This window comes from Teleopsis dalmanni, chromosome X (assembly GCF_002237135.1).
Source record: "Teleopsis dalmanni isolate 2A chromosome X, ASM223713v2, whole genome shotgun sequence".
Taxonomy (NCBI): domain Eukaryota; kingdom Metazoa; phylum Arthropoda; class Insecta; order Diptera; family Diopsidae; genus Teleopsis; species Teleopsis dalmanni.
Window position 1 is genome coordinate 99362222 of NC_051848.1, and position 16967 is coordinate 99379188.

General features: G+C 30.6%; 1 protein-coding gene across 1 annotated transcript in view; it reads left to right on the forward strand.

Moving 5' to 3' along the window:
* The first annotated feature begins 12705 nt into the window (after nucleotides 1–12705).
* LOC119688808 (F-box/WD repeat-containing protein 5-like) overlaps nucleotides 12706–16967 on the forward strand; it is a 72305-nt gene continuing 68043 nt past the window's right edge. The window contains exons 1-2 of the mRNA XM_038103473.1: nucleotides 12706–13342; nucleotides 15867–16028. Coding sequence (XP_037959401.1) covers nucleotides 13075–13342; nucleotides 15867–16028 — 430 coding nt within the window. The 5' untranslated portion in view covers nucleotides 12706–13074. The remainder of the gene's footprint in view (nucleotides 13343–15866; nucleotides 16029–16967) is intronic.

A 16967-nucleotide genomic window follows, 5' to 3' on the forward strand; every position in this document is an offset into this window, starting at 1 on the left:
TAAGGCTACCTTGAAAGTGATCAAATGAATATTGATTGATTGTAAATATTTTGTTTCTTATTTGATACAATATTTTCCTATGGTTTGTTACACATAATATAGTATTTTTACGTCCAATGACACAATATTTATTTATGCTGAAAAAAAAATGTATTGCAAAGTATAACATACTATATGTATAACATACATGCTCGGTTTTGACTAAATTTTGGTGGATTTAGTCTTTACTCTTCTATACTAGGGTTCTTGCGAGTTCTAAGCGTGGTACTCCAAACAAATTATATGCGGACTATAAACTCATTAAAAAATCCAAATTTATCCTAAGCCCACTGATGATAAGTACTTGTCAATATTCAAAACAGCGGTGTATGGTCAGCCAAATTTCAATGAATTAACTAAAATTTTTGTTGTTGTTTTTACATTTCTATTTAAATTCTTCTAACTTTTAAATAGTTAGCAGACGCGTGCTCTCTATGGTATTGAGAGAGAATGTTTAGAACTCAACCCCATATCAACCGAACAATCCTTTTGAATGGACAAATCTTAGCTGACTATAAGTTTCTGCTTAAAAGAGTTTTTACTGTAATTTTATTTGGTAAAAATGAAACTATAAAAATTCTATTGAAATCTTAAAAAATAATCTTATAAGTTAAACTAGTAAATAAAGTTTAAGAATCGCTGTTTCTATTTTAAGCTTCGTGCTTATTTTGCACAAAAATTAATCGAGCCAACATTGACCTTTACCGCTGAAACAAGAAGTGAAAATAATTTTTAACACTGCGTGGTCTCTTCATCACATAATCGAGATCGTAGATATGCAAACGTAGATACTATTACTATTATGTGCCTTCAGACCAAAACAAAAACCCAAACAGGGAAGTATTATGTGTCGCTTCAGATGGGACTTCGACACATATTAAGAAGCGGCTACCAATCATTTTTTGCCGTTTTATTTAAATTTAAAAAAAAACTTGTTTACAGCACCTGACGGCACTATTCTATAATAAATAAAAAAAATACTTGCTAATTAAATTAATTAATTAATGAATAGTCAAAGTGTTGAACATATTCCCAGATAATTTCATATTGTTATGTTAATGGGTAAGGTTCTACAGATGAAGTTAATTACCACATAATTATTCAATTTTTCAATAAAAAATTCTATCTCAAGTAAGATCAAGAATAAATCAAGTGATGATCAAAGAATTTGTAAATCATAAAAAATACTTTGAGATGGTAAACAAAATCAAGTATTTCGTCGACGAAATAATAAATTAAAGTTAAACGATTTAAATACTTGTGATCTTTAATAATAAACATGTTGCTCATCAGTAATTTTCAAATTTCTTATATAGTCTGAGATATAAGAAACAATATCCATAAAGGTTTCTAATAAATAACTGGACAAATGTGTTAATAATGCACAGCGCAACCAGAAATAAAGAGATATAGAAATATCTTACATCTCTGGTGCAACCACTAAACAATTGCATGGAGTGTTTTAAAGTAGAAGTCAATAACTCTTTTTCTCGTCTTACTAATCATAGATTTAAGCTGTGAACATCCATATCTCAATGTTCATCCATAAGAGCTGAGTGACTTAACAATTGAAGTGGAATGACTGAGAGATAGAGCGAAAAAGTCAGTATGTAAGTCCGTTATGTATCATCCAGCACTTTTGTTTCATTCTCTGTACATATTACGTTGAGGCTACTTAAGTCAGTGCACTTGAGCACTTTTACTCTCTATTAAATGCGAGGTTTCTTCATAACCCCTCTCTACGCCTTGACTACTGAGATCGCTGGCATTTCTTTTTATTGCTATATAATATCATTTTTACCAATTTCATGTTAGAAAGCTTTGTAAGTATGCATATTTTCCTTAAGCGGGTATTACACATCATACTTGGCGCGAAGACCTGTTGCGACTTCGCTTGCTATTACACATCATTCACATCATTATTTTGAACAATCCTCAGCAAATAATAATACAAATATACTACAGAATAAAATCATGAGAGCATTTAAACGTTGTTTTCGCTTGCATGATTTAGAACAGAATAAAATTTGCATAGAAGCCGACATAAAAACGAGCAAGTCTAACGAAAAATCAACGACGAAACGACGAATGCCATTTAGTTTAGGATTTTTAAGCGTGTTTCTGGCTTCGAAAGCTAATGTGTACATATCTTCATTATAACATTTGGATTTGCTAAAATTTTCGGAAATCCCGGGAATATACGTCATAGGAAGATAAATTTTTAGTTAAGGATCGGATGCACTGTATTCAAGATATCAATTAGAATTCTTTCATTTTCCTTATGAAAAATTGGATCGCTGATATTCAGTAGAAATATTTATAATATAAATAATTTTGTATAAAAATTAAGATATAACTAAATATTTAACACAGTTTAAAAAGTGTAAAAAACATTTTTATAAATTTATGTGTTAAATAAACGACCTAAGCCCAGCAACAAATATAAAAACTAATTTATAAATTATATTATTATATCTAAAAATTTACTGATTAAAGAACATATAGGTAAATACATTTTGTATATATATAAGTTTGCTTAACTTAAGAGGCCTTCACTTCCACTTCTTTAATAGCATTCGATTTTACAGATATATTCAGTCGTACTAACATCACATTTTTAATCAACTATATTATCTGCCTATTTAAATTAGAATAAACTTTTATTGGAAAATACATGTACGACATAATACACATTTCAAGAAAAAATGTGTATTATGTCTCATTTGACTATGAGAAGTAATGTATTATACTTACTCATTTGACTATTGCAGACGCGTGTCGTTCTTCGCCACGTCCAGATGCCTCCTCCAGCCAGCCCGATCAGTGGCTTGCAATAGCTAGTTTGTAATACCGAGTGCCTTTATACCGTTTTTCACGTGTTTCTTCTACTAAAAGATGCGGTTGTTTTTCTATGTGCTTCACCATGTCCATGTTGCGATATAATTCGTACAACTCATCATTCTATCTAATTTGATACTAATTGCTAACACATAAGAGACTACATACTTATCTTCCAAAGAAGTTTTCTCTCGAGTGTTCTTAACGCTGTTAGTTCTTGTCCTAGTGTCTGCACTATACAGCTGTGTTTCTCGATTGCTTACCTAATCCCCTAGGGGGTTAGTTCACCCTAACACCCTTGCCGCAGAACTAACGAGGGATACTTATAGCATTTGTAGACTAATACGCTTCGCAACTTCTGATTTGCCGAGTAGATTAAAAAAAAAACCTATAATCGTACTCTAATACAGTCTAGCTGTTTACCTCTACTTAATTGTAACACAAGGCGGTGATTACCACTGGGTACTCCCGTACAAGCCTGTTAAATACTGTTATTGTCATAAATAGTCATTATTATTCATGCTTAGAATAGATTATATATAATAAAATGAAATTCAAAAAAAAGCTATTGTGCAAATTATTTAAATAACATTAATAACTCTTATAAAACGAGGAGTGATAAAAGCTCCTCTATACTTAATAGTGGTTAGCATTATTTTAAATCAAATCTTTCTTTAATCTTTCTATTGCTATCTGTTTTAATATGTAAGTATTTCCAAACTAAACCACTTTTAATAAATTTAATTATTTTCCTCAAACTTGTTTTAACTGAAACTATAATTAAATTAACTTAAAAATAAATAATCATACTTTATTGGCGATAAACTCGATGAACTTTGATGACTAAATAAACCATAAACTATTTTTGCAACAAAACAGAGACATGGGATCTAGCTTGGGGACATGGGGTAGTATAACTATCAATTAATATTTTCAACATAGAAATTGTTATGGAAATCGCGTAAGTTGACCTAGTGATCTATTGCCAATAGAATATAAATTTAATATATTATTATATTAAAATAAAAAACATTAAACTGAAATAATATCATTGCATTTTGCTTCGTATAGCTTCTACTATTGTCTAATACCTATAATATATCGTGTTATTGGCTTGTCTTATGAAGGTGTTCAACTGCTTTGAGTCCAACTAAAATTCTATGCAAATTAACACTGTCGGAGAACAGAATGAGAAAATAAATCTTCAAAAAAATTTATTAATTAAATTAAGTTACCACCAAATGGTAAAGAAGCTACAAAATAACAGGAAATCTTTTTCAATGCCGGCTTGCGTTTTTACCGAAACAATTTCAATATGTTTTCTTATCAATGAAGAAACTCACTGTTTTAGTTTATTTTTACTCAAAAGGTTGAATAAATTAATTTATAAGAATAGCAAAAAAAAAATTGATTAGTAAACGAATATCGCATAAATAAAAAATAAACATAAAAACATATAAGGAAATTCAACATAAGAGGCAGATCTTGAGCTCTCTTCCCTAAAACAAATTTCGCTTAGTCATTTACACAAATCTCGGCCTCAAGACAAAAACCAATTAATTATTTAAAAATTCTGTGAATCACACAATATAAACGAATTTATGTAGAAAGTACAACACAACGAGTCTACATAAAACTGAGTTATTAGTGGTCTTAGAGTTTTTTTTTTAATTGATCTAATTATTCAGAAAAATAATTTTATTAAAATAAAAAAAACTGTTCATAGTAGTCACCTCAACCCACAAAACCCACAAAAATGTTGAGAGGGTCTGTAAAAGCAACTTTTGAACTGGTTCTGGCTAGCTTATCAGCTTATTTATTTCCTAAAACTCCTCTGGACCCGAAACACAACACAGACTTACCTTTTTCCGAGCTGCAAGTGACTGTAGTAGTTTGTAACAGTCGAGAACCTGTTTCGATTTGAAAATCCAAAATGACAGAACTTTAAGAACAACGTGGCTGTCGGAGTAAGTAACAATTCTCGAGCCAAAGAATTGTGTCTTCAAGTATGAAAATTGCCTTCAGCTTGTAGGACACTTGTGCCCTTTGTCTCCGAAATTCTGGTGTTGATTCATTATACATCAGCACCTATGCCTCCATTCATTTTTGATTCGTGTGTGTACTAAATCAAACTTTTTGGGTCAACCTGTGGGCCAATAATGTTGAAAGCAGATTCTAGAAATTGTAATTCTTCATAAAGCGGTGATTACCACTGGGTAGTTCCGTACATGTCAGTCAAATATTGTTATTGTCATAAGTAGTACTTATTATTCATGCATAGAATAGATTGTACATAAAAAAAAAATTGCCTATACGTGAGATTTCTTTTGTTAAGTGTTAGATTTTCTCTGCGAAAAGAAAAATACTTCTTGAACACCCTTCTTTCGTAATCGGAGATATTCATTATGACATATTTATTATCAGCCTGCAATGACTTTTAATCCCAAACTGAAGATTTGATAGTGGACAATACACAACATGATGGGAAGTTCACGTTGTACATTATCGTTACCTCTGTAAAATTATGTGCTTTAGGTACATCACGATTTGGAGTAAAATATCACAACCATACACTTTGGTATACCCTTGTGTACTTACCTACACCGCAATTTACAACTCAGAACGTCGCAGTAAATTTTAATATATTTTTATTCTTAATCTTGTTATTTACTTTAGTGTACTTCTACGTAGTATAGTGTATGGTGTATGGCACCATATAATTTTATACCAATATATCTTAGCTTAATTGTTATTAATTTTGTATGAGTCGCTTGTAGTTCAAGGTTACCAAATTTTATTTTATAAAAATGTTCAATAAATTTTTATAATTATATTGCATTTGAAATTCTTTTTTCTCATAATAAATCGATTTTTTTTTTTTTTAATTAACTTGTTTTAAGTTTTTGTGTCTTTTGGCATTGTAGAACCAGAATGCGGTGGAATAATTAGGCACCAGCGAAGTTGATTCAATGCCTGAGTGAGAGCGTGCACGTGACCTTGTAAAAGTTTAGTAACCCAAGAGAATTGAGTGCAAGACCAGATTGAAGCTGGAAAATCGTCCAATGGTCACAACTACCAAAGGCAGTTAGGAAGTGGAACAAATCCCTTACAAACTTGTTTGTTAAGTACAAGAAGTGCGAAACTTAAATGCTATGAAGAAGGTCGGTAGGATTAATGTACTGTTAAATATTTTTCAAAAAATTTTTGTGTATTTTGAAAATAATTTTTTTACGCTGCATTTATTTTTATGCTTACATAAAATTCTTAACTATAAATCAAGTATTGGTCAGCATAATTAATAAGTATTCCCTAAAAAAAACAAAAGGTTTAAAGGTTTATCACTAAGAACAGGGCTGTGCAAAGTACGACCCAGAGATCTTATGCGACTCGGGGACATGTTTTCATATATTTTCATATATTTTGGTAAAATCACATTATTTTATTTTCATGATATCCAAAATAAATAAATTAAAATATCTAAAATAATTTATTACACGGCACACTAATTGACAATAACTTTAGTACATACATTGTGACCGAAAAGCTTTCGGAAATTCTCATTTAAAATTCGCGCGCTGTATATTTTCCGATATTTTAAGTTTATGTAGTTTGGCAGCACTGTCCTTAATTACTATGCCAAAAATGAGCGCGATCTGTCAGACAGTTCGTTTACGGCAGCTGTTGAAACCAGTTCACCTCAGTAGGGCGTTGCGAAAAAAACAATGGAAAAAAATATTGAACAAAGAGTTTGCATCAAATTTTGTGTTTCGAACGAAATTTCGTGTGCAGAATCGTTGCGAATGCTACAAAAGGCTTATGGGGAATCAGTTTTATCGAAAACTCAAGTTTATGAGTGGTACAAAGCCTTCCAGGACGGTCGTACGACCGTCGAAGACATTTCGCAACGCACTACTGAGGTGAACTGGTTTCAACAGCTGCCGTAAACGAACTGTCTGACAGATCGAGCTCATTTTTGGCATAGTAATTAAGGACAGTGCTGCCAAACTACATAAACTTAAAATATCGAAAAATATACAGCGCGCGAATTTTAAATGAGAATTTCCGAAAACTTTTCAGTCTTAATGTATAGTATACTAGGTGGATTGTTAAATACCCAACCCAAGTAATAAAAAACGCAAAATTATATTTTATGCTTTAATATAATTCGACACATTGAGTCCAACGATTTTTCAACATTTGGATACCTTTTTAATAACACGATTTATCAAGTACTCCAAACTATACCTTAGTTTCCCATTTCACTGCAACATTTGATGCAGTTCTCTTTCCCTAGAGACATCTTTTTAAATTCTGAAGATCTGAAGAATCTGAAGAATACGGTGGGTGAGAGAGCAATTCCTAATGTAATTCATTTAATTTTGTCATGGGTTTCATTGACGTGTGTGTGGGTGCGTTATCCTAAAAAATAAAATTTTTTCTTTAACAAATGTGGTCGTTTTTTCTTCGATTTCTTCATTCCATCGATTCAATAATATGCAATACTAGTCTGATATTTTTGCTTTCTCTTATTCGTTTTTCCAAATAGTCTATGAAAATTATTCCACTTGATTGTTGAGTTCATGGTCATTTTTGAGCACTACCCCCGACCTCTACCTATTCACTAGCTTGTTGTTTTCAACAGCTTCAGGTGTGAAATAATGGATCCATACTCCATCAATTGCCACTACTTGACAATTCGCTTACAATCAGCTAGATTGTGCATGAACATTTTTTAACAAAGTTTTGAATGACGCAGTCGTTGTCGGTATCATTTTTGATCAATGGTGAGCAAACGCGGCCCTCATATCCATCTTACCGAAAGCTTTTTCATACCCAAATATTCATGTAAAATATTCGATACATGTTCATATGATATATATATATGATATATCATCTCTAACTGGAACCAGGGGAAGATTGCAGCTGATATTTTTTATAATTACCTAATATTTTCTTTCAAATGCCCATTAGCCGACCTGTACTTTATGACTACTTATGCAATATTGAAACTCAACATATTCAATCTTTAAAAATTTATACACACTGTATTTATATACCCTGGAATTATTTGCGAAATCTGACAGACTTACCAACACCGCGTTATCAAATCTCAGAATGGTTACAGGTTCCCATGCAGAAAGGTATGCAGACCTGAGGTCAATTATTGCTTAGTCTGCTGAAGTGATAAACAATAATCTAGTCAAGATATAGAGAGGGGTTTTGAAGAAATCTCGAGTTAAAAAAGAGTATAAGCACTAGCTCAAAACAGCTTCAACATAATATACCTAAATACTGCAAGTTTGTACTTTTTCTACCATATGTACACTGTCATACGATGAAAGTACATAGACCTCTATATCTTTCTTAATAGTCTCTTACATATAAATTGTAAACTAAAGATTAAACGTGACTAGACTACTATTTCATATTTCATTTTTCATCCTTGGAAAAATGCTTGAAAAATGCCTACATATCCTTGGATATGTATCGCTTAAATAAAGTCTGGAGATCATCTCAGTTATCGCGCCGTACTAAAATTCGAATATGTAACACCATTATAAAATCTTGCCTCCTATATGGACGTCAATCTTGGAACGCTGCGGCAGACGGCATCAATGCACTACAAGTTCTCGTAAATCAATCATTATGTAAAATTGTTAAAGTATTGTGGCCAAACACAATTCCAAATGAACGTTTATAGTCTTTAACTCAACAAACAAGAACCAAAATCAAAAAGCGCAAATGGGACTGGGTCAGTCACACTTTGCATAGACCAATTGGTGACACCACAAGAATGGCGATTGAGTGGACCCCAATGAGTAGCAGAAGAAGGGGCAGACCTACACACACTTGAAAAAGGCAAATTGATATGGAAATAACACGTATGCGGAAAAACTGGCAAGAGTTAAAGGTACTAGCCAACAATCGTACTGAGTGTAACACCTTTGTTGCGGCCCTATGCTTCTCCTAGGAGCTATCAAAGCATTTATACTTCGATAGCTTGTTGTCAGATTCTAGCACAAAGTTTTTATTTTATAAATTTCCATTTTGGACTACTTTCTTTTGTGGACTGAACCTAAAAAATTAATTCTTTGCCTATAGGTGTACTAGTACTCTCTTAGCTGTCACTGCAAATGTCAATATACAGACCGCATTTTTTCTTCCCGATAATTCAGCTGATTACCTTCAGTATGTCAAAGATTTCTACTGAGAAGACTTTCGTTATGTTTGCAATAGAAAGTAAATACTCGGTTGCATTGTTTAAGTGCAACCCAGATCCAGTACTACGATCTGCTCAGGTGTGAATTTAACTGTTTCAACTTAACCATTGATACCGTTCTGGAAATCAGAAATCATGCCTTTGTTCAAAACATATTGAGGGCACTTGATACTGCTCCATCTGATTATCACGTCTTCTTTGCACTAAGTAATACTCTAAACGGGCAATTGTGCAACATTTTTGAAGAAATCGGAAAAAGACTACTAGACAAGATATTCTTTAAAAATTAAAATTTTTCTCTCACAAAATTAGTATGTTGTCTAAAACGTGACAAAATGTTGTAATTTGAGCTATCCCTGCAAAGAATCTCATTATCTAACGAAACAATTTATGATTGCTGATCAAGCCGAACGATATATCATGCTTCACAATCCCAGAACTGATTCGGTTCATAAAAAGCATTTGAAGGTCCTGTACTTGTTTGTTGTTAATAACAAAATACGAACAGATATAAGAGGAAGATTTGTCACTCTGAAAGTATCATCATCGTGTATCCCGTATTTGAAAGAAGGTAGTTAACAGTCTAGTTAGTTGTTAATACGATAAGATATGTCAATAAGCATTTTTAAACTTCCAATCACTTAGTTTAGTTGTGCGATAAATTTATGCATATATAAATTAAACGAAAATTCAAAGCGCCAGCTAAAAGCACCAAAAACTAATAAAACGTGCTACAAAAGCAAACATAAAAACAATTTAACAAAAACAACCTCACAAACTATTAAAATTGTAAGCTAACTACAGAAATGTTAAAGAAATGAATAATACTACTTCTAACACCACCAAAACTGTCTGATCAACTAATAAAATTTTCTGTTCTGAAAATCAACCTTTCCGTCTGCACGCTATTTTTTATTTTTTGCACCAACAATAAATACAATTATGTCTATTTTAATATCCTAACCAGGAAAAGAATAAAAGGAGTACAACACCAGCATCTATTACCGACAGACGGATGTACACCTTCATTTACCTGTTGTTAATTTGTCCAGGTAAATCATATACGTATTTTGTAGAATATAAAACATAAATTTTATATCTTTAATGAATCCTTGGTGGAATCAAGAAATTTATTATATCTCTGAATAGTTTCGTCCATCTACAATAATCCAATAATTTGTTCAGTTTTTATAAAAGTAATATTAGACATTGCCTAACTCCAAAAATAAGGTCAAAGGAAATGGTGATATAAGATGATTAATTTTTAGGTATTTTATTTCCAAAATTAGAAACTGGAAAGAAAATACTTAAAAATATGCAAAATTACGGAAAATTCCAAAATTTCCAGGATACTGAACAATGATTTTAATTAATAAATCATTTCAATTTTACATTAATTATTTATTTTTATGCAAAATGTCATATGCAAATTTTATTATTTGCGAAAACATAACATTTGACAGATTGCAACACTGATGCCAATTCTCGCTTAGCGTCTATAGGCCAGCAACTTGCTGTTCTTTGCCATACTTGCGAGCTGCCGAAAGCACCTATTATTTTTTATACATAAATAATTATTTACTGAATTTGACTCATGTCATAAAAGAATTAATAGTAGCCATTGCTGTATTAACAACAACAGTTGCAAAAAAATAAATGAATAAATATATAAATAAATCAATGTGAAATAAATACTCGCAACTTACGAAAGTAAGCATGAGAAGCAACAATAACGCTCTTAAAATCTTCAGAGATAGGTTTTATTAGCAAAAAATTTTAAATCTTAAGTTTAGGTGCAACCAAATTCAAAAATCAGTCTATTGTGAATGTTCACTGGAAATATAATGCAAAATTTCACTCCTCTGTTAAAATCATATGAGCATTTTATTTACTAATAAATTTAAATATGTAAATAAATAAATTAATTTAAATATGCAAGTTAAAAATGCTTACCATTGCCCTTCTAATATTCATTTTACTTTCTTTGATTTAAATGAATAAATTTTTAATGTTTACAATTTTTTTATTTCATATTGTACATAACACAAAAAATATTTAAAATATATGTATTTTAAAAGTGATGTAAATTAGTTTCAACTAGAGTTAATGCAGTTTTTTTATAACTCTAAAAGAAAAATTATAGCTTCTGAATGAAACTGTCATAATGTCATTTAAGATTTTCACTTTTATCAATACGCAGTGTGAACCAACCCTAAAATCGCATTACCTGAGTCAAGATAGCACCTGAGTTAAGATAGCAACGACGCTGGGAGGACTACACCGGAAATGGAACACGAAGTTTTTCTAAGTTTATTAAAACTTAATTAATTTGTCAAAATTAGCTAAATTTAATTAAAAAAACTTATAAGGATCAAAATGCACACGAAAACCTTTAAAGACAATAGAACAAACTTTCATTCAAATATGAAAAACATTATTTCTGTTAAAACACTTATTTGAAAGAAAGTAAAGATGAGAAATGTTCAGAAATATATTATAAAATAATCATTTAATAAATTCAATTAAATATTTTATTCATATTATATGTATTTCATCAAAAATATTGAAATTTTTTCAGCTTAGAATTTTATATAACTTAATATCTGATGGTAAATACTTGGCAATATTCGAAACAGCGTTGTATGGGCAACCAAATTTAAAAAAATTAACTAAATTTTTGTGTTTTCAACAAATTAAATTAATTTTTTTCAAAAATAAAGTTGCTTCTGCTACACAATTCGTTAATTCCTAACAAATGCATAAACACCATAAAGCAAATACAAACACCACAATTTATTTGGTTTTGAAATATAGATGGCAGTCTACCTCCTGCCTTGTTTTTACTCCGTATATGGCAATGCGCAGGTTTTCATTTTTATTTCAAATAATTGAATTTGGACAATTTTTAAAAAATAATGTGCAATAACTATGTAGACGATATTTTGATTGATTTTAATCATTCTGGAAAGGTGATATATTTATCTTTAAAGGAAAAATAAATTCATAGGAGACGAGAAATTTTGCACCAGATGATATATGGTTTAGAGTAAAGTAAGGTAAAAAAAATAGTTATTTTGTATAAGTTTTTTATGATAAATGTAAAATATTCCGTTGACGTTTTAAAATTATATTTTCTGATGTGTTTCTCAACATTTTGTGATTTTACCTTTTTTTAAATAGGTGATTTGGAGGTAATTAAGGTTTAAATTTTTAACAAGATTTTGTGCAAATTCCACTTGGATGATTTTTCTGATTTTTACATCAATTGAAAACTTGTTTTATTGCTTTTCAAACTCATGTGCGTGCAAGTCCTGCATGCTCCTAATTGTTTTTTAATAATTTTTTAAATAAAAATAGTCAGTTTTTTGAAAAAGTTTCCTTTTAGTTTTCAAATATCTCAGCTAGTACGCAACATACGATTATGAGATATATTCCAAATGAAAGATTATTGATTCTTCTATATATTTTTCTATTTAAATAACATATTTTATTTGATGAAAAAGCTTAAATTTAGCTAATTTTGACAAATTAATTAAGTTTTAATAAACTTAAAAAAATTTTGTGTTCCATTTCCGGTGTGGTCCTCTCAGCGTCGTTGCTATCTTGACTCAGGTGAAAATATTTGTTGTTTTGGTACTGTGTTTTGACCAAAGAAACAATTCCGCAAATATGCCATAAATATTTTAATGGAAAATTGTGTGCATTAAAAACCTAAAAATTACAATTTAAAAGGCAAAACAATTTTGCAGAATCGCGTATAACAGAAAAAGATAAACTACAAATACTGCGAAGAATAACAACAAAAATACAGGCAAAAAAAAAAACAACAAAGAAAGTTATTTTCGTGCATACAAGTTTTAACAGGTAAGTTTCGAAAGAAAGTGAAAACTTTGGCTGTTTGTTTCTTCATAATTACCATAACACTTTTGGGCAAAAGAAAGAAAAAATTTTTGAGAAATTAAAGTAAAAGCGATATTATGACAACAAACACAAGTAGCACAAGTTTGCAAGAAATGGATACTAACCCAATTGCAGAGGAATTGGAACAGGATTTCCTAGAATCCAAATGGTGGACCATACCACACCATATCTTGCACAGTATATTCTATTCGTTGCCTGTAAAGGATGTAGTTAGCGCGAGTGGAGTCTGTCGACGTTGGCGTGAAATTGCAAGCGATGAGTTATTGTGGAAAAAGAAAATGCATCGTCACTTCAAGATTGATCCGACATTGCCATTAAAACCAGGTACGTATAAATATATATGTATGACAGTGCAGTGTATAGTGGAAACAGTAAATGGGGCGGGATAAGGCGAGTCGAGGCGGTCACTATTATGATAGCAGTTAAATAATAATTAGGGAGTGGAAGTTCTTCCTACACACAACCTGGGAAGATTATTTTTATCACAAGCTTGACCTAATTCTCTTAACCCCACAACAACAATTGGCCTAACCTTACCCACTCTTGCACAAATGTCAATATCAACTGGTGTTTGCAACAAACATATGTTATGCACATACATATATGCAAAATACTTATGTATACACACGCTCGGCTCGGCTGTTTACATACAAACAGACAAGTAGGTGGGAGGAATTATAAATATCTCATTTAAGGGTAATTTGTAATTTAAATGGGATCAGTGCCAGAGTCTAGATATATAGATTGATTATAAACAACAATAAAACATTTGTTTTCTTATTTGTTATTTATTATAGAAATAATTAGGAATTAGGAATCTCTGCTCGTTTATTGATTGATATTTGAATTAAAATTAAATTAAAAAGTAAAATTAGTTTAATACTAAAATTTAAATACATAGCCTTATATATAATTTTATAATATATATAAATATCAATTTATATGTAGTAGTTATAAGTAATGAAAATTACTTAATAGTTTATAATGTGCCCAGTAAAAAATCTATTCTAATTATTCTTTTAATTACATTTTGTGTTTAATAGATTAAATTAACTTTTAATTAACTAAATTAATTAAAAGTAATTACAATTACTTTATAGTTTATAATGTATTATAAGTATTTTTCTAATACTTCTTTTATTTACATTTTAGGGTTTAATAAATTAAATTAACTTTTAATTAACTAAATTAATTAAAAGTAATTAAAATTACTTTATAGTTTATAATATGTCCAGTTAATAATCTATACTATTTATTTTTTTAATTACATTTTAGTGTTGAATAAATTCGTGTTACGGAGATAAACCGATTTTTAGTCTTAAAAATGACATTATTTATTAACTGACGCTTATATCTGTTTATACCGCTTATACCGATTTCACTATATTTCTGGAACTGATTTGAATGTCTAAAGCCTGGTTCCTACCATCTTGTTTCGAATCGAGATCATGATGATAAACCCACATATCATTCATAGTGATAAAGTAATAAATAACCCTTCTGAAATGCTCTAGATGTTGCTGAATGCGATTAATTCAAAATAGTGAAGTGAAGAAACCATTAACTTAGTTTTTGAAATTCAACTCAACATAAAATATTGCCCAATATGCCTAATGCAAGGAGTAGAACTTCTATTAAGTCTATTTTTGGCCAATCAATGCTCTTACAAAACGATATGTTATTGTTACTGTGTACTTCCTTTGGGGTCTGGTAAATGGCACTTGGTCCTAAAGTCGGTTTTGTTTTTTAGTATTTTAAGTTTTATTTCGTTAGTTTTTTTTTGTATAGTCCTATAAGTATTTCGGGAAATTCGCTTTTGTCTTCATCAGGAGAATTCCTAATATTAAAAACATCTATGCAATTTACAAACTATTTATACTTATAACAGGTGTTATTATTTAATTTTAATTATTTGGGTATTGGTGTTTTTGTTCTTGAATGTAACAGGTTAAAGTGGTTACACTTGGGTGTTTAAATGAATGCTAGCTTTTGGGCCATAGACCCGGCCGTTCTTGGAATTATGTCGTATATTATGTTTACGATTTCTATTGTTGATGCAGTTTTTGGGCGTACTTTACTTGAATTGTTTTTAAGATTTGTACGACCACTTCTAAAAAGACTACCCAAGCCATTATTTTTAAAGGAACAGATTTACCTAACACATACAGCATTTCGTTATAGATTCTCATTGCTTTACATCACTTACAATTTGATCAATGCACGTTGTTCAAGTTTTTCCATTTTTTAAAAATACCTTGACGCATCAAATGGTTTATACTATAAATAAATAAAGTATTGATATATTAAAACAAAATTTCAACTATATTTTAATGAAAGACATAATGTTAAGAACACGTTAATGATTTCGTTCCACTCTGAATAAATAGATGGTGCTACCTGAACTTATAGCACATATATCATATATCAACAAGTATAATAACTTCCGTTAATTTTACAACGTAACAAAAAAAAAATATATAGACCGTGTAAAATTATAGCGATACCAGATTAATGACCTCAGATCCTGTAAACAAGGATAAATAATACTTAAGATCTGTATGTTAATAATGAGTACAATTAAACCCAGTTGAATTATATAGTAATTAATTATTACTATACTGAAAACCCACTTGAGTGGCCATATATTGTCCGTCAGCTTTTGTTTATTCAAAAGATAATACCCTTTGATGTCTGACCAAAACAAATTCGACTTTAAAAAACTTAAGCTCCCAAAAAAGAAGTGTGCGTTGAAGTGAAGTATATTCGGCATAAGCATTTTCATTTAACAAATAAAAGATAAATACAATATATTTTGTTTAATATTGTTTTTATGTATCCTTTCCTATAGGAGCTGAATCGTGGCGTAGTGAATATGTGCGACTTGCCTGCGAAATACCGTTTATACAAACACAATCCATACGTGGACATGCTCATCAAGTGCTCCATGTTAGCTTTTCGCACGATGGTGATATGTTTGCTACGTGCTCCAAAGATGGTTATGTTATAGTAAGTAATACAACAATACTAGAAGCTAACACTGTCCTTAATATGTATATAACAAAAACATGTTATAAACTGGTTATATTCTCCATTCAGAGTTATTTATATTTTTTGAATTTATAGAACTCCAAGTCGTTGGTTATATTTTTTCTGGGAATATTTTAAAACAAATATTTTTTGAGCGATAGCGTTAGTTTTCATTTCAAATAATCCATCAATGCTCATACACTTTATTGCTCATGATAGGAATTGCAGCATGTCTCCAACATTCAAGCAAGCCCATTTGACAACGGAATTCAGTCTCAACATAACTTAATTTTTAGGGAAAAAAAAATATCACTAACAATAAGTTAAGGCCCAGGTATTTCGTACATTTTAGTCGTAAAAATTACATTTACTAAATAGTGTGTATAGCTTTTGTTGATCTTAGCAGTGTTAAAAATGTACAATTTTAAATCTCAATATCTCAAGAAGTAAGCTATGTTAGCACAGCATAGAAGAAAAAATTGCTAGAAGTATTTTATTCTACTTACTTACTTACTTAGTTGACCATTACAGACGTGAGTCGTGAGTCGCCCGATTAGTTGCTTGCTGTCGGCAGTTGGTAGTATCGAGCGCTCTCAAATCGTTAGTCACCTGATCCTTCCACCGAAGATGCGGACGTCCTCCACCTCGCTTTCCACCTGCGGGTACCAAATCAAACGCCTTTCCAGCCGGAGCAGTTTCTTCCATTCGCACGACATGACAAAGCCAGCTATATGATATACTACTTAATGCATCTACAAATATATAGTTAAATATATAGTTATATTTAACTATATATATATATATAGTTAAATATATATATAGTACAAATATATAGTATATGATGTCTTTAATTACCTAATTCTATGACTACGTATATATCTTGTTTCATGTGATGTCTTTAAAGCCCAATAGGTCTATGCGT